Here is a 22,734-nt window from a genome sequence, read left to right on the forward strand (position 1 = left end):
GTATGAGAATAGGAAGGGACTTGGACATAATTTTGCCTCCACCATTTTTGTTATATATTGGAAACCAGAGACTGGGAGAGGGAAAGCGACTTGCCCAGGGTCACCCTGCAGGTGAGAGGCAGCCCAGCCCCGTGTGCCACTGCCCTTCTCAGTGCGCAGTCCAAGACAGCTGCAGGGACAAAGGACTGCACCGTGTTTCCTTAGACCATCGTGGTCAGGGGCGCCTGGGTGGTTCAGTCTCTGGATTTCGGCTGAGGTCATGATCTCTGGGTGGTGAGATGGAGCCTGGGAGCTCAGCGGGGAGTCCGCTTGAGATATTCTCCCTCTGCCCCTCCCCCTACGGGGGGGTGCTCTCCCTCTAAAATAAATATATAAATCTTAAAAAAAGAAAAGAAAAATAAGAAAGAAAGGAAGAAAGGAAGAAAAAGAAACCATTGTGATCAGTCAGGACCCCAGCTGGAAACATATGGCACACTCCAAATTGGAAATCTGAAGTGCATTTGTTAAAGGAATTATTTAAGCATGGACTGGTAAACCACAAGGGTGGGGAAGTAACCTGGACTCAGTGCACCATTGTCAACCCTAGGCTGGTTCCCAAAACCCAAAGAGAAGAAGAAAGGAGAGGCTACCTGCCTGAGCTGTGGTCATCAGTGACGCCACTGGGAGGGCTCCGAGGTGATAAGCATCCCGACCTCCCACCTCCTACCAGAGTTCTCCATGGGCTGGACACGTTAGGAAGCCAGAGACCTAGGGAGCCCCTTTAAGGAAGTCTCTGCAGGTTACTCTCCAAGAACACAGACTCAGTGGGAAAGGGTGGAGAATAGATGGGGTAGAGAGGCAAATGGAAGACATTCAACACACGTAAGCAACTGAGATTAGTCTTAGCTGAGTAGAAAGTAAAGTCAAAGCTACAAGGTCAGGGCTGGAAAATGGTGTGGGCACAGAGGCAAAGCTGTAAAGAGCGGAGCCCATGTGTGCAGATGTCCAGAGCAAGACACCAAAAGGGATTCAGTCCTCCTTGGCTCCCCCTGCCCTAGACCAAGGTCACTTACTCCAGCTGTTACAGCCACGCACTCTCTGGAGCTCACTGAGAGCAGGACTTTGCCTTTTACTTCTTTGATGTCCCTCCACAACCCTGAACACTGTGTGATTTCTTGGAAGTTAGGTTGTTCTGCCCAACAGGTCAGAGAGGGATCATTTTCTCTAAGGTCCTGTTCTACAAACCTGGGCAGGTATATAGAGCCAAGCCCAGCTCTTGGATATCTTACAGAGCCCAGGAAACCTCTCCTAAGCCTTGGCAAGTAGGGGCAGGTGTTTCTGAGTTCATGAAGGGGAACATGACACCCAAGATCTGAGTGTAACATCAAAATATGTCGCATTGGCTTTGGACTCACAGACAAGATGCTCTTTAACAAAAAAGTTTCCATACGTAAGAAACTCCTGAGAACGTCTGGGTTTTATCTCTTCTCTCTTATCAGAAAAATGCAATAGGTACAAAGAACATGATAATATTTTATGGTTTCTCTACTACCAGGTTATTTTGCAGCATAATGTGACCTTGGAGCCCTGTACTGAAAAGCAGCTTATTTTCAACCAAGAAACAGCTATTCTATTTGTATGCTTTTTACTTGTACAATCTAGAAACGTTTAAACAGAACATACTTTACAAAGATTTTTGAGCCTCTAAAGCTGTTCATAGATTCAAGTAATTAACTATTCAGGAGCCATAAATCTGGGAGATATAAAGACTGACCCTATAGGGGCACCTGGTGGCTCAGTGGTGTTAGGTGTCTGCCTTCAGCTCAGGTCATGATCCTGGGGTCCTGGGATCCAGCCCGGAGTAGGTCTCCCTGCTCAGCTGGGAGCCTGCTTCTCCCTCTCCCTCTGCTTCTGCCTCTCGCCCCTGCTCGTGCTCGCTCTCTCTCCCTCTCAAATAAATAAATAAAATCTTTATTTAAAAAAAAGACTGACCCTATAGCAGATACCCAACACCTAAATTAATTTCATTAGTTCACTCAACAAAGTCCTTTGAGAGCCTACATGCCTGGTTCTGCAATAAGTTTTGAATCAGGCAAGAGCACATGGGTCAATTTAGTGAGAAAGAAGTTCAGGAAGCGCTCTTTCAACAGGAGTGAACTGGATCTGGCAACCTGGACCATCTAAAAAAGCTAAAACTATACAAAAAGAGGAAACAAGTCTTCATTTTTCTCCCATAGGCAACTCTGAATTACTCAGTGACCAGAAAAATGGTTTATGGATTCTGCAGGCCTCTGACTTTTTACTACTTCTTTCATTGTCCAACTTGTTATTTCTTGTTATTAGTACAGCTTACATATACTTGGCCTTGGATTGATTAAAAAGGAAAAATCCAAGCTGACAACCAAAGAGAAAGCCTGGTAAAGAGACTCAGAAGATAAGTATTTGGTGATTTTGACCTAGCAGGAGAAATTTTCCTTCCCCCAGATTATATTCACCCTAAAAAGATATCTTCCCACAAAAAACTCAACAACACACATGACTTGTCCCTCCTGTTGCTACTGCACTGAGCTGGGGCAAACATTTGTATCTGGAGGAGAGTAAACCTCTTTAAGACAAGAAGGGATCTGGCAGGAGCAAGGTAAGCAAAGTAGTAAAGAGCGGGAGAGGAGTAGCTGGTAAAAGTTCTGAACTTGGTTCTGAACTGGGGACAATAGGCAGAGATTCAGAAATTTTGCAATTGAAATACTGGTTCTGATAGGAGAGTCTGCCTGCCAGGAGTACTTACTTTCCCTCCCCAGCAGCTGAATTCCACTTAAGAAATCTAGGTCCATGGGGCACCTGGGTGGCTCAGTCGGTTAAGCATCTGCCTTCAGCTTAGGTCATGATCCCAGGGTCCTGGGTTCGGGCCCCACATCAGCTTCTCTGCTCAGCAGAGAGCCTGCTGCTCCCCCTGCTTGTGCTCTCTCCCTCTCTCTCTCCCTCTTTCTCTCTGTCAAATAAATAAATAAAATCTTAAAAAAAGAAAAGAAGGGCGCCTGGGTGGCTCAGTTGGTTAAGCGACTGCCTTTGGCTCAGGTCATGATCCTGGAGTCCCTGGATCGAGTCCCGCATCAGGCTCCCTGCTCAGCAGGGAGTCTGCTTCTCCCTCTGACCCTAACCCCTCTCATGTGCTCTCTATCATTCTCTCTCTCTCAAATAAATAAATAAAATCTTAAAAAAAAAAAGAAAGAAAGAAAAGAAAAAAGAAATCAGGTGCATGGGGCACCTGGATGGCTCAGTCAGTTAGGCATCTGACTCTTGGTTTTGGCTCAGGTCATGACCTTGGGGTTGTGCGATTGGGCCCCGCATCCAGCTGCACACTCAGTGGGGAGTCTACTTGAGATTCTCTCTCTCTCTCTCTCCCTCTGCCCCTGCTTGCATGCACACCCTTGCTCTCTCTAAAATAAATAAATAAATATTAAAAAAAAAAAAAGAAAGAAATCTAGCTGTAGCACCTGTCCTCCACATGACACATTCCCTGGTGACAAAGGCCACAGGGGTCATTCACCTGCAGTCCTTGTTTCACTACCATATACCTCTAATTCTACCTATATCTTATCATCCCACCGAGACTCTAAAGCTCTTGAAAGTTGAGCCTGTTTTGCAGGATTTTTACAGCTTCCCAGAACCCATCTTCACAGTGTTCTTCGTAGGAATGATTATTCTACACAAATTCCGGACAATCCAGAAGCCCATTCCTGGGGGCAGGAATTCGTGGCACAGCCAGTGGCCATTATGGGAGTATGATCCTGGAATTCCAAAAGCCCAGGCTACCCAAAGCCCTCCCCACTCTTACACTAGTAACAGCCATTCAGATTAAAGCCCTAGAAGCTTGGGTTGAAGAAAAGAGGACACTTTTTTCTTATCTAAGTGCTGAAGAAATGTCACTTGGTGTGGTTAAGTTTATAAAGTTGAGTGCTGGAGAGAAGGCGGTGGACCAGTCCCTAGCACGGGTCATAAGATCTCCATATCTCCAGGAGACAGAACTGGGTCCAGAAGGGGAGCCTCTGAGAGGGCTGTGTGCCTGGAAGGCTAAGTAGAGAAAGAATGGGAAATACCAAAAAGAATCATCAACCACGCCAATTCGGTTCACCCACCTAGCGGGGAAGCCCATTTCAATCAACTCAACAGCAAGTGTTTAAAGAGAGACTCAGCTCATGGAGCTGAAAAGTCAGCTAATTCCATTGATTTTGGCTCAGGTCATGATCTCAGGGTCATGATCTCAGGGTCTTGAGATCCAAACCCCTGTCAGGGCTCTCCACTCAGCAGGGAGTCTGCTTGACATTCTCTCTCTCTCTCCCTCTGCCCCTTCCCCACCTCCCTAAAATCAATCAATCAATCAATCTTTAAAAAAAAAGAAGGAATTTCAACTAAGAACAAAAAAGTTAAAGTAAAAATTTTTACAAAAATTTAAGTAGGGAGTTTGCAGCCATTTACATTAGAAAATATTTGCCTTGCTAATTAATTTAAAAAATAAGAGAAACCTCAAGTACTAGTTAAATATTTACATCCTTATCTATCCAGGTACTAAGAAGCTCAGTGTATTTTGCAATGATTTTTTTATTGATTCCATGAAGGCCAACCCTGAGTGCCAAAACTTGGATAACTTTTATTTGAAGTCAGACAATCCGGAAGCCCATCCTGACTCCACTCCTTAGCTGGGTAGCCTGAGACCCCATGGCTCACTTACCCACCTTGTAAAATGGGTTGTCCTGAGGATCACAGACAGATGTGACACTCTAAAACACCCAGCTAACTCGAAGCTACCCAGCGGTTCAAACCATGGTGGCATTATTATTTTTATTTACAGTGATGAGTAAAGGTTCTTTTATAAGTCCTCATGATCATCATCTGGGCTTGACTCTTCCATCTTCTACAGATTCCTACTGAAATCTGGGTAAATCGTGTATCGTACTTAGAAAGCTAGAGAAGTTAAACAGGCAACAATATTTTACGACTGGGATCTGCTGGAGTAAATTTTATTTGGAAAAGGCAACTTCTTTTTAATAGTTGAAGTGTTGCTCAGATGCCTCAGACGCTGTTCCCACTCTGGGCCGACACATGACCACCATAGAGTTTTCGCATAGCCTCCTTGGAGTTTGGGAAGCACAGTCGGGCTGGATTATATGTTAAGAACTTGACTCTGAGCTGGCCTTCTTCTGGTCCATGAACAAGCTCTGGTCATACCTTCCCACATGTTTAATTTTCTAAAGGAAGCTTGTGATAAATCCGGGGAGGTAGCCCAGTGCCCCACTGGGCAGATTGTTGAAAGACAGTCCCAATTTTCTTCTCAATTTCCAAAGAGTCGTATTTGAAGGAACTTTGGAAACCTTCCAATTGTGTAAACTATCTAGCTGTTTTTTTTGTTTATTTGTTTTTTTGTTTTGTTTTTTGCTAAGTCTGTAGATCTACTTCCCTGACACTTTCTCTCCCAAACAACTTCTTTTTGTTTTGTAAAAGTTAATGCCTTTGCCTCATTTACAAATGAACAGTACACCCCAAGAAGTCTTCCTCCTGCCCCAAACCAATGCAGTCGGTATCCCCCACCGTGGGCAACCTTTTATATTAGCTTCTTGTTAACCCTCCTAGGGATACTTCATACAAATAGAAGCAAATACAAATGCATACCATTATTTCCTCCACTTTCTAACACCCGAGAAAGCAGGTTACATGTGCTCTTTGTGCCTTGCCACTTAATATGGCCTGGAGCTCCCTCTAGGTCAATACGGAGAGATGGCCCACATTCTTTTGTTTATAGCTGCATTCATAGCCCCATTGCTGGACACCTGGATTATTTCCAATCTTTTGTTATTGCAAACAGTGTCGCAAGTGATAACCTCCTCTCTGACATTTCATAAAGGTGTATCTGTAGGATAAAGTCCTAGAAGTGGGATTGCCGGGTCAAAGGACTGGCCTGCATTTCCAATTTCAAGGCTAAGACTCTAAATCCTGGTCTCAGAGGAGAAAGAGTAAAGCAGGCTACTCCTTGTGTGGTCCCTGGACTGGTGCTGGTCTGCAGTGGGTAGTGCAGAAACTGAAAGCTGTTGGAAAACTTAGAGCAATTTCCCGCTGCAACATTTACCTGCGTGGTCATTTTTCTAAATAGTTGGTTTTATTGACCTTACCCACCTCGGATGACTAGAAAGAAGAAAATTACTTCCATTGCGAGGAAAAATTATGAACAACTTCTTTTTTAATGTGATGTTGACTCAGATTTGTTACCCAATTTCTGAAAAAATTATGGAAAAATAGAATCATCCCCAGACACCAAAGAAAACAACAAAATCAGACTAACCAAAAAAGTGGAAGAATTTTCAATCCTTTAATAGCAATTGATTGAGTGCCAGCATATTCCAGTGTGAGAGGTAAAAAGATCCCCAAAATATATGCGTGAATTGGCAGGGAAAGAGAGAGACAGAAAAAGAAACAGGCAGGCTCTCCCAGATGAAAGAAGCAGACAATGACAGAATATAAAATGTAGCAGGTGCTAAGTGATATGCTGAGACATCCCCTGCAGAAGGAGCTGACCGCCCAGGCAGAGAAGGACAATGTGTCAGGAATCATCTTGTCTGCCAGGACACCAATCTTTATTTTATTTTTTTTTAAAGATTTTATTTGGGGCGCCCGGGTGGCTCAGTCGGTTAAGCGTCTGCCTTCAGCTCAGGTCATGACCCCAGGGTCCTGGGATCGAGCCCCGCATCAGGCTCCCTGATCGGCAGGAAGCCTGCTTCTCCCTCTCCCACTCCCCCTGCTTGTGTTCCTGCTCTCGCTATCTCTCTGACAAACAAATAAATAAAATCTTTAAAAATAAATAAATAAAGATTTTATTTATTTATTTATTTCTTATTTATTTCAGAGAGAGCAAGAGCACAAGCGGGGGGGAGGGAGAGGGACAAGCAGACTCCATGCTGAGCCCAGAGACTGACACGGGGCTCGATCTCATGACCCTGAGATCATGACCGGAGCCGAAATCAGGAGTCCAGGAGTCGGATGCTCAACTGACTGAACCACCCAGGCGCCCTCAAGATACCAACCTTTAAAACATAAGAAGGGAGTGTAAGATGAAATAGGGATGTGCAGGAACAAATGTTCGAAATTCAATTTATATTTTATAATCTCATCCTTTTCAAAGTATATTTTTATTTTGCAATGTAAATTATCTACTAGCACTGTAGTAAACATGTAGAATTTAAGCAAATACATATACTGGGGGTGCAGACTCACTATGTTTTATTCTGAAAGATCAGAGATCAAAAAGGCAGGAAGACCACTGTGGCAGGACTGAAGGGGAGGGATCTGGTCTGTCTTGCTCACCATTGTACTCCCAGGGACACAGTGCCTGACCCACAGCAGGCAAAGAAGGATCATGTGGGGTCTGATGTGGCTTTGAAAATAAGTATCTGCATCGAGGGCCCAGCTGCTTCTGCAAGTATGGTTGCTAAATATTTAAGCTTCCAAAGAGAAAGATAGGACAAAACATCTTATATCTGTCCTGCCACGAAGTTGTCATTCAAATACAGTATTTTTGCCGTCTGGAAGTGAAAGAAAAATTAGGAATTAGCTGGCAGATCCAATTACATGGGTTTATACTCCATAAACCTTGCTGCCAGGAAGGAATACATTTCTCTAAGCCAGTGAAAGTAGTTCTACTTAAAATTATTTTGGGGGCGCCTGGGTGGCTCAGTCGTTAAGCGTCTGCCTTCGGCTCAGGTCATGATCCCAGGGTCCTGGGATCGAGTCCCATATCGGGCTCCCTGCTCCGCGGGAAGCCTGCTTCTCCCTCTCCTACTCTCCCTGCTTGTGTTCCTGTTCTCACTATGTCTCTCTCTGTCACATAAAAAAAAAAAAAAAAAAAAAATCTTAAAATTATTTTGGGGGGCACCTGGGTGGCTCAGTAGGTTAAGCATCAGCCTTTGGGTCAGGTCATGATCTCGGGGTCCTGGGATCTAGCCCCTTGTCACCAGGCTCCCTGCCCAGCAGGGGGTCTGCTTGTCCTGCTCCCTCTGCCCTTCCCCCCCAACCTGCTCTCTCTCTTGCTTTTTCTCTCTCAAATAAATAAAATCTTAAAAAAAATTAGTCTGGAAAACCATGATGGAGTCTGTAAGGGGAAGTCTGTAAGGGGAAAAAAGCAGTTATGACTTATCTCAGGAAAACAAGTAACTCTGATTCTTTGAACTTACCCTGCTAATACCATTAACTTCTACGGTGATGATGCTTTGCCACACCCTGGGAGTTATAAATGCCTGGCGAGACCTTTGTAAAACATAAACCAGATCGGTAGCGAACAAGCATGGCAAAGGCGGTGTGAGTGGCATATTTATTTCCAGCCTGAATTCCAAATGACATCAGTGCAAAGGAGAGTGTTCCTTCATGCAGAAACAGCTGATGAGAAGGCCATGGCATTTTCTACACTCTGCTGCACCAAGTGCACAGCTCTCTGTGACTTTCACTCCCCCGACCTCCCCTCCCGTGCCCAGCCAGGATCGTTCTGTTGCACTTCCGGATGCTAGAGTAGCACCTGGCGCACAGCTGGTGCCCAAAAAGTGTTTGTGCAAAGGATGGGAGGAGTCTTTGGACTATATGTTTATTTTCATGTACAAAAAAAGGGGGGAGGGGGATATGTGGTTTGAATATATAAAGAATTATTAAAATTCAACAAAAAGACAACCCAATTAAAAAGTGAGCAGAAGGTTTGAAGGCACATTTCTCCAAAGATATATAAATGGCCAACATGTACATGAAAAGATGCTCAATGCTGTTGAGTGATTAGGGAAATACAAATCAAAATTACAATGAGATACACTTTACATCTACTAGATTGGTTTTAATTTTAAAACAATAATAATAAAAAGTGTTGGTAAGGATATGGAGAAATCAGAACCCTCATACATTGCTGGTGGGAAATGTACAATGGTCTAGCAGCTGTGCAAAATAATCTGGGATTCCTCAACAGCTTAAACACAGAATGACCACGTGAGCCAGCAATCCCACACCTAATTACACATCGAAAAGAACTGGGGCGCCTGGGTGGCTCAGTCTGGTAAGCAGCTGCTTTTGGCTCAGGTCATGATCCTGGAGTCCTGGGATGGAGCCCTGAGTCAGGCTCCCTGCTGAGCGGAGAGTCTGCTTCTCCCTCTCCCTCTGCACCACCCCCCCAACTCATGCTCTCTCTGTCTCTCTCTCAAATAAATAAAATCTTAAAAAAAAGAAAGAGGGGCACCTGGGTGGCTCAGTTGTTAAGCGGCTGCCTTCGGCTCAGGTCATGATCTCAGGGTCCTGGGATGGAGCCCCGCACTGGGCTCCCTGCTCAGCAGGGGGCCTGCTTCTCCCTCTCCCACTCCCTCTGCTTGTGTTCCCTCTCTCACTGTGTCTCTGTCAAATAAATAAATAAAATCTTAAAAAAAAAAAAAAAGAAAGAGGGCGCCTGGGTGGCTCAGTTGGTTAAGCGACTGCCTTCGGCTCAGGTCATGATCCTGGAGTCCCTGGATCGAGTCCCGCATCGGGCTCCCTGCTCGGCAGGGAGTCTGCTTCTCCCTCTGCCCCTCCCCCCTCTCATGTGCTTGCTCTCTCTCATTCTCTCTCTCAAGTGAATAAATAAAAAATCTTTAAAAAAAAAAAAAAAAAGAAAGAAAGAAAAAAGAGGGGCACCTGGGTGGCTCAGTTGGTTAAGTGTCTGCCTTCAGCTCAGATCATGATCCAAGCGTCCTGGGATGGAGCCCCGCATCGGGCTCCCTGCTCAGCGGGGAGCCTGCTTCTCCCTCTCCCTCTGCTGCTCCCCCCTGCTTGGGCTTTCTCACTCTCTCTCTGTCAAATAAATAAATAAATAATCTTTAAGAAAAGAAAAAGAGAAAAGAACTGAAGACAGGCATTGAAACAAAAACTGTTTCACAGATGTTCATAGCAGTACTATTCACAATCACCAAAATGTGGAAACAACGCAAATGTCCATCAACTGATAAATGGATAAACAAAATGTGATTTATCAATTCAGCCACTAAAAGCAATGAAGTACAAACACATGGATGAACCTTGAAAACATTATGTGAGAAAGAAACTAAGCGCGAAAGGCTACATGTTATATGATCCCACTTATATGAATTATCCAGGAAAGACAAATGCATAGAGAAAGCAGGTTAGTGGCTGCTAAGGTGTAGACAGGGGAAATGGATAGTTACTACTCAATGGAAACAGGGTTTCTGCTTGAGGTGATGAAAAAGTTCTGGAACCATATAGACATGATGGTTGCATTAACATCGTGAATGTACTTTTTTTTTAGGATTTTTATTTATTTATTGAGAGAGAGAGAGAATGATAGAGAGCATGAGGGGGTGAGGGGCAGGGGAGAAGCAGACTCCCCGCTGAGCAGGGAGCCCAATGCGGGACTCCATCCTGGGACTCCAGGATCATGACCTGAGCCAAAGGCAGTCGCTTAAACAACTGAGCCACCCAGGTGCCCTAACATTGTGAATATACTTAATGCCACTTTAAATTGAACACTTTAATGGTAAATTTTATGTTATGTATATTTTTCCACAATTAGAAAAACAAAAGGCTTCGGGGCACCTGGCTGACTCAGTCAGTGGGGCTGAGACTCTTGATCTCAGGGTTGTGAGTTCGAGCCCCACCATGGGTGTAGAGATTACTTAAAAATAAAATCTTTTAAAAAAATAAATAAACAGGGGCGCCTGGGTGGCTCAGTCGTTAAGCGTCTGCCTTCGGCTCAGGTCACGATCCCAGGGTCCTGGGATCAAGCCCCGCATCGGGCTCCCTGCTCCGTGGGAAGCCTGCTTCTCCCTCTCCCACTCCCCCACTTGTGTTCCTGCTCTCGCTAACTCTCTCTCTGTGTCAAATAAATAAATAAAATCTTTAAAAAAAATAAAAATAAAAATAAAAAATAAAAAATAAATAAATAAGCTTAAAGAACTTAAAGTGTTTTGAAAGATTAAGAAGTGTGACTCACATGTAAGGTATTTTTATTAAGTCAGCTTGTGAATTTATCAGACAAGACATCTTTGTGGTATCGCCTGAGTGATTGCTGTTTGCTCCTATTCACCAATATTACTGTGCTGATTTATATGGAAGGAAGCTAATTTCAAATCAGAGAGGTGCTTGAACTTTGTTTTGATGTCTTTAGAAAGATTCTGTCAGAATCTTGCTTAGAGGTAAGTAGGGACTTTTAGGCTCCAAGAGGAGTTGATTTGTTTCCTTCTTCCCGTAGAGATATTCCTAGGAACTAAGTATTCTGAATCCCTGAGAATTTAGGGTGACTTAGCCAGCCACGATAATGATCTACCAAAGAGAGCCCCCTATGCAAAAGGAAAAAATGCATTTGTGAAAGAAGAGAACTTTCCAAAAGGGGGTAAACTAGCCTTTTAGTGATTATTCTTAAACCTTCCTGCACATTTGTGGTAATTTGTGGTAATGCTGTTCTGAAAATGCGATCTAAATCTCCCCCAGACCAGCCCCTTCTGCCTCAGGATCTGCCAGTTATTCAGAAGCAAAGAGAACATTTTGTAAATGTATTGACTATACACAGAAGAAAATGGCTCACAAGAAGGGAATTGATTTTGTAAAATAAGTAATTTTCTAAGATCGTCCACTCAGCTCTTTTGTGTGGACTGTCTACTGTCCTCTCCCGCCCCCAGTGTTCTTGGCCAGGTTAAGTCTCGCAAACGATGAGTGTTGCGTGATCAGCTGCTGCCCGGAAGACCGTTTATTTAAAACCTAATCCCCAGGGTGCCTGGCTGGCTCAGTCGGTTACCTGCATAAGCCAATTTATACATTGGCAGGAAGAACTTTAACATTTACTGAGAGCGTATTATGTGCCTCTTAGGCTCAGAAAACTTGCGGAAACTCACATCAGATTGCAGAGCTAGTAAGTGGTAGAGAGGAAATAAAGGGTGGTCCTCTTTTTGGCTCCACAAACCACCATGGTTGCAGGAAAGATAGGAATACACAGACTGTAATCTACTCTGTGCCTGGGAACTCAATAAATCAATAAATTCCCACCATCCAAAACAGTTGGCACAGAATGGGTGCTCCGTACAGGTCTGTGGCAGGAAGAGGCAGGGGACAGAGGAAGGAGGAGCAATGGAATACCTTTTCTTTCTAATACTGACACTTACCTGTGTAAGTAAGTATTACAAAATGCCCAAACAGCTGTCAGATCATTAAAAAAAAAAAAAAACTTACCAAATATTTTATATGATTGGTGGCCCGATGTACAATTTAAATCATCCTGATTACACCAGGAGGGATCTGATATCAATTTGTCTCATTTGGTGAAGGTCAAGGTGATATCCTCAATTTTACCATTGTAGAGAAACCCCATTTTCATTTGTAATTAATAAAGTAATTTATGGGGTGATATTTGAGACCCTGTGAATATTCCCAGTTAAAAAAAAATTTTTTTTTTTTAAATCGTCCTGGAGTTATTAGGCCCAGCTTTCAGGTTCTGCTCTTCTCTTACTCTCTGTGTGACCTTGGGTAAGTCACATAACCTCACTGCATCTCAGTTTCTTAGGTAACCCGGACGACCTTGAGTAAGTCACCTCCTCTCTAAGACTCAATTTATTTCACCAGTGGGCAGATATGAACTAGGCACTTCACCAAAACAGATCCCCAGTGGCCAACAGGCATCTAGAGAGATAGTAACATCATAACCCGTTGGGAAATGAAATTTAAAACCAGAGTGTGACATGACTACATACCTTCCAAAATCATCGAATGACAAAGGTGGTCATTCCCATGTGGAACACCCGGGACTCCCCTTCCTTGAAGGTGGGAATGTAAACTGTTACAACCACACTGGAAAACTGATTGGCTGTATCTACTAAAGCTCGGCATATGAGCACCCAGGAACCCCCCTGCTGGATATATTACAAATGAAAGTATGAAGATATAGTTAACAAAAGAAGTGTGTAAGACGGTAATCAAAATAATGAAAGAGTATTTGATTACCCACCAACAGTAGAATGGATAAATAAGTTGCATATACAATACTATGCCAACAGCAGGAGGAATGAATCATCTACAACCATATACCACAACATGGATGAAACTCATAAATAATGTTGAGCAAAGACATCCAGGCACAAAAGAGTACATACTGTAGGATTCCATTTTTATAATCAGAAGAAAAGAAAACCAGGCACGACTCATCAATGCTGTTAGATGTCAGGATAGCGGTTACGCTGGGGGAGGTAATTATTGGAAGGGGACACAAGGGGCCTCTGAGATGCTCATCATGTTCTGTTTCTTGATCTGGGTGCTGATTATAAAGGTGTATATATTTTTTAAGATTTTGGGGCGCCTGGGTGGCTCAGTCGTTAAGCGTCTGCCTTCGGCTCAGGTCATGATCCCAGCGTCCTGGGATCGAGCCCCACATCGGGCTCTCTGCTTCGCGGGAAGCCTGCTTCTCCCTCTCCCATTCCCCCTGCTTGTGTTCCCTCTCTCGCTGTGTCTCTCTCTGTCAAATAAATAAATAAAATCTTTAAAAAAAAAAAAAAAAAAAGATTTTATTTTTAAGTAATCTCTATACCCAAAGCAGGGCTTCAACCTACACCCCTGAGATCAAGAGTTGCACGCTCTACGAACTGAGCCAGCCAGGCGCCCCTATAAAGGTGTATTCTGTTCGCAAAAATGCACCAAGCTGTACACATCTGATATTTTCAGTTTCCTGTATGTTTATTATACTGCAATAAAAATTTTGTAAGTGAGGTGGTTGGGCTAGGGAGAGCATGCTTAATGTCCTTTCTAGCTTCAAGTGGAATAACAATTCCTTCATTGTGCCAGGCACTAAGCTCCGTGTTTTCCACACAGATACTGTGTAGTCACGTATCTACAGAGGGGTAGAAGTGGCTTTGAACATGTAGTCCTTGAAAATCACAGCCCACGAGAGGGTTAGGTGTGCAAGCATGGCTGACCCCGAAAGCGACCCTCCTTCCAAGGCTCTCTCTCCCTTTGTCTCCACAACTGGGTTCCTCTGGGATTTGCCTCCAGCTTCTAGCTGGAGGTGGGAGGGGGCACTTCTGGTTTCTCTTTGCCTGAGTCTGGGTCTTCCCACTTCATTGACTCTTAGGTGCTTCCCTTCAACTGACTTTAAGGTGGAATTACGTTTTTAAAAGTGTACTTATTAGCGTTTACTGAAGAATATCTTTTAGCCTACTCATAACGTTTAAAGGTAGTTAAACAGGTCTTATCAGTTATTTCTAAAAAGACAAATACACTTGGGACACCTGGGTGGCTCAGTCGTTAAGTGTCTGCCTTCAGCTCAGGTCATGATCCCAGGGTCCTGGGATCGAGCCCAGCGTCAAGCCCCACGCTGGGCTCCCTGCTCCACGGGAAGCCTGCTTCTCCCTCTCCCACTCCCCCTGCTTGTGTTCCCTCTCTTGCTGTGTCTCTCTGTCAAATAAACAAATAAAATCTTAAAAAAAAAAAAAAGACAAATACACTAAATTGATCTGTGCCCATAAAATGGATGGGGATTTCTCAATGTATGGCAGGCTTTCCACTCACTCCCTTAAACTCATGTGGCTCCTTGGCTGTGTGGTTTCAAGTGGGGATCTGCAATGGTCACTTTTTTTTAGATTTTATTTATTTTTGAGAGAGAGAAAGAGAGAGCGCGAGCAGGAGTGGAGGGGGAGGGGCAGAGGGAGAAGCAGACTCCCCGCGGAGCAGGGAGTCCAATGAGGGACTCCTTCCCAGGACTCTGGGATCATGACCTGAGCCAAAGGCAGATGCTTAACCGATTGAGCCACCCAGGTGTCCCTGCAATGGTCATTTTTAACATCAGAAATCTACGACCAAGGGGCAACATGGTCATTTTTAACATCAGAAATCTACGACCAAGGGGCGCCTGGGTGGCTCTGGAATGTACTTCCTTTAGTGGCAACAAGCTTTATTTTTAAGAATAAATCAGAGTCAGGGGCGCCTGGGTAGCTCAGTCGTTAAGCCTTCGGCTCAGGTCATGGTCTCAGGGTCCTGGGATCGAGCCCCACATCCGGCTCCCTGCTCGGCGGGAAGCCTGCTTCTCCCTCTCCCACTCCCCCTGCTTGTATTCCTGCTCTCACTATCTCTCTCTCAAATAAATAAATAAAATCTTTCAAAAAAAAAAAAAAAAGAAAGAAAGAAAGAAATCTACGACCAATGGACAGCCTAAGCCTAAAAAGTTATTTACCTCGCTCTTTATGGGGTATTAAGAATTTGTAACATAAGTCTACCAAGTTAATGTCCTAAATATCTGGTACTTAGGGGTTGATCTAATTTGTAGCCACTAACAAAATTCTGTAAGCTACTTCACTTTTGCTGTGAAAATGGCCCTGTGTGTTTGTGGATACTGCGTGCTAGTGTGGCCACTGGGTGTCTATCCAGCATGGGCTTGGAAAAGTATCTAGCATGGCATGAGAAAGTCATGTTAGGGTAGAAATACCCTCTATTTGTGGAGACTAGCTGGTGGGGGGAGGGAGACACATCTATACAAACTCCGATAATTATAAAATTAGTTAAAAACTCTGCTAATAGAGAACAAGAAATAATTAAATGAGAAATCATTACAAAAAGGATTTATTAGACAAACACATCAATCGATTGAGTCTAAGGATTTGGTCGGAAAGCCACTGGGCCTTTCAAAGCAGCAGAAGTCCAAAGTCACACACTTGGAGCATTACTCTGCCACAATGTGTAGAAACCAGAAAGGTCAGGAATGACAGCATTCCATGCTAGTCCACAGACAGATAAGCCTCCCGCCTCCCTCCCTAGTCCCTCTCTTCCGCTGGAGTCTTCTGTGATGCTGGTACCTGAGAGAGACGAAATGTTCCCCACATCTTACAGAAATTCAGCTTCTTGTTACAGATCTTGACTCTGGGCACTTGAACTGCCTGTTCATGACACATGGGATGTTGCTTTTCAAAAACCAAAGAACAGTTGTTGAGGGAGTGTTTCTCAATAGGTAAAGTGAATAAAACATTCTCAACTACAGTAACTGCATTTTTAATCTCATCTGGCATCGTCTTTTAGAAAGTTACAATGCGGTTGTCTGGGGACACTCTTCTTTAACATAGAAGGAAACAAGTAATTAGCACGTCATATGTAATTAAAGGATACCCATTCTCAGATCTTGTAAGCATCTGGTGAATATGAAGTTTTCATTTAATTTGGCAGAAGGCGGGATATTTTCTATCATTCCTGATAATAATAGAACTAGATATTTCAAAATTATAATATCATGAGTTCATGACACCAAACTGGGCTTGCTTTATCAGAAGACTTTGATCGTTAAATTTAATTGTTAATGGCACAGGCTATCAAAAAATAGCAAACAGTATGGTATCCGTGTAGATATCAGCCGACCTCAAGCAACAAAGGTAAGAATGAAATAGACATGACCTGGCTGGGAACCTCGGGGTTTCTGAGATATGAACTCCAAACATATCACATAGAAGACTAAAGGCAGTATTCCAAATAAATCTGGCATGAGAACTTTATAGAATAATTTTTTCAGGGACATAATAAAAGTAGCAGTTGGAACTAAGGGCCATACAGTAAGTTCCCACGGTTGAATTCATTATGGGAATGTTTTTGCTTGGACAAAACATTGTCTAAATGACAGTCCTCCTTTAGCCCAAGAACTACTTCCTTCACACCCTTGACAACCTCTTGCATGTTGTGCCATCCCGGAGTCTGTTGGGAACAAGAATGGCTCTAGATGAAGCTCTAACAATGTTGAGTTTGTGACTTTAAAAAATAGTCCAATTTATGACTGTCGTGTGTACTGGGGGAGCTGTCCTTTCCCAGCTCTGTTCACTATTTGGGAGCCTAGGAAATGCCAGGACAGACCAATGAGAGTATGAAACACTGCCTCAGGCATAAACTTCAAGATTTTAGTTGAACCATTGGTCCCTTCATTATCAATTTTAAGCACGTGAGGCATTGCCTGTTGGTCAAAGCTGCTCTCAAAAACCTGCAAGACAGCCGAACCGCGCCTGCGTCAGCAGCTGAGTCTAACCACAAAGCCGTTACATTGCCCAGCAGAAACTTCTGGTCTTCTCAGAAAAGTAAGATACCTATTCTCTCAGGAACAGCCTGTGGGGGTCTGTTTGGAACAAGAATTGCGCTCAAGTCTTAATCTTAAATGAAGATCTAAAAATGTGCAGTTTTGTGCATTTAAAAATAGTCCATTTCACAGCGGCAGTGTGTGCTCGTGGACCCAGCTCGTTCAGTATCTGGGAGGAATCACTGGGTTTGGGCCAATAACCAAGTATGAAAAGGGAACCAATACGCTCCAAAAGGGGGAAGCTGCTTACCCTCTGAGTGAGCTAAAATGTTCGAAGAAGATTCCATCCTAAGTGTGAGCGACCGGCGGGCAGGAAGTCTTGGCTCCCTGGCATCTCCATCCCCGCAGCCGTGTTAGCCCTGCTCAGGGCACCCAGACTCTCGGAAGGAGCCCTTGGACGGAACTGAGCCTGACCGAAAGTGAAGAGCCGGGGTCAGAAACCGGAAGCGTTGAGGACAGCCTTCACTCCGGACACTTTTAAAGACGGCAGATCCCTGACCCCCTTTGTGGACCGCGTGGATTCGGGGGGTCTTCGCGGCGGGAAGGGGCGCGGCTGGAGCGGGCGGCGCAGACACCCGCTCACCACGAGGGGGCGGTCCCTGCGCGTCGGCGCCCCTCAGTGGAATGGGGAAACCCGCCACCACGCCAATCACTCGTGAGTCCCGACGAAGTGGACCCCCGAGAAGCTCCGGGTTCATAGGTGCGGAGCGTAGAAAGGGGTCAGGTAGGAGGGCCCGAGGAAGGACGCAAAGGGGCCCCCGGCGGCTGCGGCCGTTGGCGGGAAGGAGGTGGCGGCCGGAAAGAGGACGTTGGCCGCCGCGTAGGAGGGGAAAGTCTGGAAAGGCAGTGCGCCCGGGCCCGGGGGTCCGGGACTGCCCCCCGCGCCGCCGCCGCCGCCGCCCGCTCCAGCGGCCGTCCCGGGGGCCCCGGGCTGGGGCGCGCCGCTCCCCGCCTGCGCCGCACCGTCGGCGCCGGGGTTCTGCTTCTTCCACTTGGTCCTGCGGTTCTGGAACCAGATTTTGACCTGCGTCTCAGTGAGGCTGAGCGACAGCGCGAGGTTCAGGCGCTCGCACACCGACAGGTAGCGCGTGGCCCGGAACTTGTTCTCCAAAGCCACCAGCTGCTCATAGGTGAAGGCGGTGCGCGCGCGCCTCGGCTTGGCGCAGCGGGGCTCGGCGCGCCGGCGCCGGGGCCGCGGGGAGCCGGGCGAACCCGGGGAGCCCGCGAGCCCGCGGGTGCCCCGCTCCCCCGCCGCCAGCGCCGCCTCCCGGGACTCGGGGGAGCGCGCCGGGTCCGCTTGCAGGCGCGCAGCGCGCTCCTGCGGCCGCCGCTGGCCCGCGTCCTCGGCTTCCTCCTCCTCCTCCTCCTCCTCCGCCTCCGCCTCCTCGGCCTCCGAGCCCTCCAAGGGGGACGACGCGCCCGCGCCGCGATCCTCAGCATCTAGTGGAGAAGGAGAGGGTGACCAGAAGCCCGGAACGACCCAGCCCCTCCGGGTCGCCAGACCCCCTCCTCCTCTTCCCCAGAGTCCCTAGCTCTGCCTCTCTCCCGCATCTCGCTCCCCCCACCACCCCGCGATCACACATCCTCGCAAGCCCTTCCCAGGAGTTGAGGTTTAGGGGTGCGGTGTCCTCTTGCCCTTTACTCATTTGCTATCTAGTTGACGTCCAAGAAATGAGTTTTGAATGAATGAATGACAACCCCCATTAAGAAAATATAATGACCATATTGGACAGTATTGGGCGGGTAGGATCACTGTACATTGAGACATCGAGATGTCAAGCGCGTTTAAGGCTCTGTCTCCCTAGTCGCTAGAAGCCTGTTTTGGTCTGGAACTCCTAGCAATTAAAAAAGAAGTTATTAAGCTCCCTCGCCCCCTCCCCCTTTTAAAGTGAAATTCCCTCTTTCCCATCTTCTCTCTCCTGCCGTGTTAATAGAGTTTCAGATTTGTGCGGGACCGGATCGATAGATGTCATCTATTAAAGGTAAGTTTTAATCGAACAATATTAGGATCAGACAGGGAAAGGGGGTTTGAAGTCGGTACCTGCAAGCTGCGGGCAGGAGATATGCAGGCGCCAGTAATAGAATATCGATCACGGCTGTGGGGGGAGGGGAGAGCGGCCCCTCCGAGGGGCGATCCAAACAATTACCAGGCGGACTACCCGGGCCCAAGCACAGCCGCCAGAGGCGCCCCGAGCCCCAATCACTGCCAAACTTGGGGAGGAGAAGCGGGGGGCTGTGCCGCATCCAGCCTCTCTCGGACTTGCGCCTCTGACTCGGAGTCCCTCCAGGGAACCTCCTGCCCACGCTCCACCCAGCACGGATCCTGCTGTCTTTTGTCCGTCTTTCCAGACACAAACTCTCCCAGACCCCTCATCAGGTGCCCGCCAGAGTTAGGAGTAAGTGAAAAAACCTTTCGAAGAGAAAGGACCAAAGGCCTCCCATTACCCCGCCCCACCCCTGCTCCCGCCCCAGTCAACGACTGGGTCTGGAGAGAGAGAGCAGAGCGCGTGGGGCAGCGGAATCTCTGCAGGTGTCGAGATGGTTGGAAGTGGGCACTAGGTGCGTAAATCTGACTTCGCACTCCCTTCCAGACACCGACACATGATTTAGCCTCAGCTTCCTCGTCCATAAAATGGGGGCAGTATTCATCATGTTGTCTACCTCGCCGTTTCTGAAGTTTTCCATGACTTTTATCTGTGGTCTAGGCCCTGGCACGTGGTGGGTGCGTTATATGCCCGATAAATGAATGAGCCTGGATAAGGTGGACGTTGGCTGTTTAGTTTCCACTGCGAGCAAAACAGAGCTGTGGTGCTTAGTGGTTTGGCCGGTGAGCAGGGACGGCCTTTGGGAGGCAAATCCCAGACCCAGGATGCTGGGGGCCTCTTTTCTGCCTCAATTCAGTTCCAACACAGAGACAAGGCAACGCTTTGCACTTCGTCCTGTGAGCCTTCTCCCTTTGGTGAAGGCTCCGCTAACGGCCACTCACTCGGTCCCTGGTTGTCCACCCACCTCCCAGCCACCCCATCGCATCATCTGGGCTGGGGCTTCCCGAGACCCGGGGGCCGCTTCGCATCCTTACCAGAGGTCTCCCGCTGCCGAGTTGAGTCCCCTGGGCTGGCGTCCTTCCCCGCTTCGGCCTCTGCCAAACTTTTCTTGGCTTCCCGGGGAGCAGGGCGCACGGCCGGGAGCGCAGCGCGGGTGAATTTCTGCGGATCCAGGATGTCCAGGACAGAGAAGGAGATCTTGTGGTGGGAGGGAGCCGCCTTGGCCCCGCCGTCCTGCCATGCCAGCATGCCCGCCGCCCACAGGCCCGAGGCCGGCGGCGCGGGGTCCGGGATGGCCGCGCTCTGGCTTGCCTTCGGCTGTGGCCGGGCCGCAGCTCTCCAGCCAGTAGGAGGGTCGGGGCGGCCAAGTGGATCTGGGGAGGGGCCCGCGGAGGCGGGGCTGGGAGAGAGCCGCAGGGGCGCTGCGCCCGGATTGGCACTTGCGCGGCCCAGACCCCCGCCACGTGCAGAGCGCGCTCGCAGCGGCCCCGAGACTGCCCTGCACCGCGCCGGGGCAGCTCGCCTCGGCTCGGGGGCGCCTGCGTGAGCCCGGTGCGCGCGCCCGCCCATACACCGCCGCCGGCTCCGCGCGCCTCTGCCCGACCCACGGGGACTCCGGATGTGCGCGAGCGAGGGATCGCGGGACCATTCCATCCTGGGGATCCCCCCCCCCCATACACACACTGATTTGGGCTTCGGTTTGTGACTTTTCCCCGGTGACTTTGAATTGGGGATATAATTGAGGCCAGCAGTGATTACTTGAAGGCAACGCTCCGCACATCTCCTGCCCCGCCAGGGAATCACAGTGATGGTCTCAGACCTGGTCACCTCAGATTTAAAAGCTCTAGTGTTCCCACAATTTACAGTTTACAAAGCCCCTGGGCTTGCGCGATCTCACTTGGTTCTCCGAGCATCCCTGTGAGGAGGGAGTGGCCTGGCAACACTATCATCCCCATTTAAAGATAAGGAAATTGAGATTCCAAGGTGAGAAGTCCGTTGCCCAAGGTTACTGTTGACTGGTGACAGCGGCCGGATTCAAACCGAGAGGTCTTCTTTTCCCGGGCCGGTACCCTCTCCAGGATATCCTGCCATGTCAGAAATGGAGGAGGAGAATCCTGCCCTGAGTCCGAGGCTTTCCGTTCTGCCCAGAGCCGGAGCCTAGCGGCGCCGGGTCACAGAACAGCAGGGGTTTGGGGGAGAGGTCCGAGCCCCCGCTAGGGTGTCCCGCCGCTTTTGGGAACCTTGGCGGGTTGCGGGCTCAGAGCCAGGCGAGATGAGCCTGGCTCGCTGAGCCGCCAAGCACAGCCCTGATGCCCTTCAGTCCTTCCTCACAGTCACAGATTCAATCATGTGCAACAGAAATTGGGTCTCTGGGACCCAGGTTGCATCTTTGAACCCCCCATCCCCTTCTAGCCCCAAGAAGAAGGGGGGAAAAAAAGTTAAAAGATGCTTGTCTGGTTTGAATGTACGGTCAGAGAACAGATAATCGAGCGGGCTCCCATCTGCCCCGCCAAGTCCCCTGGAATGATGAACATCAGTCCTTGGGGGAAACTTCCACCAGCCAGACCCATCTTAACGTTCCTTCTCCTTTTGTCGCTTGGGGAGTAGTCTGTGAGCAGTAAGCATTTACCCCAGCAGCAAATTCTGAGGCTTCTCCTACCCCTCTGCCCAGAACCACTTCTAATTCTGCTGTTCCTTTCTTCCCTGCCCCATGGGGCTTCCAAACAATGACTTGGCAATTAATATTGTCCGAGAAGGTAGCTGTAGGAAGAGGAGGAGAAACTCGCTCATTAAAGTGCAGGGGTGGGTGGGGCGCTGTTAATCCCATCTGTTATGGAAGGGAAGACCCTACGCGCGGGTTTCTTGTAGCTTTTCTCATTCAAACCTGTGGCCCCTCCCAGAGGCGGCCCCTGTATTCCCTGCCGACTTTAAAGCCCTGCCGAAATTCAAACCCGCTCTAGTCCTAAAGCTCTGATGGATTGTGCTTTTACAGGAAAGCAGGAAGGGAAGTGCCCTGCCCGAGCCCCCGGCCCACCTCCCACCAGAGGGAATGCACGCCCTGTGAAAACCAAAGGAAAGGTGACCCTGGAACTAAACGGTGGCACCCAGGAAACTGGATTGCAAATCAGAGAACCTTCCGGAACACATACTGATAGGGTACTTGGCTTTCTGTTTTGACAACTCTTTCTCACCCAGATCTCACTTGATTTTTGTTTTTTTAATTTCCCTTTCTTTTTCCTTCCCTCCCCATATTGAGCTCACCCATATTGAGCTCACCCTCCTGTTACTTTTTTCCCCGCGCACATTCATATTTCTTCCACATTTGGGTTCTTCAGAGTAGAAATAGATCTCCCTAAGGTAGCTCCAGAAGGGATATTTGCGGCCTCCCACGATGGGTCTTATCTGTTCTGTTAGCAATCTTGCAGCCATTTTCCTCCGGAAGGTGGGCTGACATTCCAGAGGCGCCCTATACCCAAACCAGGGAGACAGGGAAGGCTGCAGACAGCCAAGAGCAGCCCCAATCTGGGTCATTTTCATTTCGCTTTATAAATTGCCTCAAAAAATTTTTGTTTAAAAGATATGAATCACCTTTCCTTTGAAGTCGACAGGTGTTAAATA

The 22,734-nt window shown here is 47.5% G+C and overlaps 1 protein-coding gene across 1 annotated transcript; it reads right to left on the minus strand.

The window, feature by feature from the left end:
• Positions 1 to 15,629: 15,629 nt before the first annotated feature.
• NKX1-2 (NK1 homeobox 2) lies at positions 15,630 to 20,401 on the minus strand. The gene is made up of 2 exons (XM_032423349.1): positions 20,151 to 20,401; positions 15,630 to 18,511 (listed from the first exon to the last, which is right to left on the minus strand). The coding sequence occupies exons 1-2, from the start codon at positions 20,362 to 20,364 to the stop codon at positions 17,766 to 17,768; spliced, it is 960 nt and encodes a 319-aa protein (XP_032279240.1). The 5' UTR covers positions 20,365 to 20,401; the 3' UTR covers positions 15,630 to 17,765.
• Between the last annotated feature and the right edge of the window lie 2,333 nt (positions 20,402 to 22,734).

The sequence above is a fragment of the Phoca vitulina genome, unplaced genomic scaffold (genome assembly GCF_004348235.1).
Source record: "Phoca vitulina isolate PV1807 unplaced genomic scaffold, GSC_HSeal_1.0 scaffold28, whole genome shotgun sequence".
In the NCBI taxonomy this organism is placed as follows: Eukaryota; Metazoa; Chordata; class Mammalia; order Carnivora; family Phocidae; genus Phoca; species Phoca vitulina.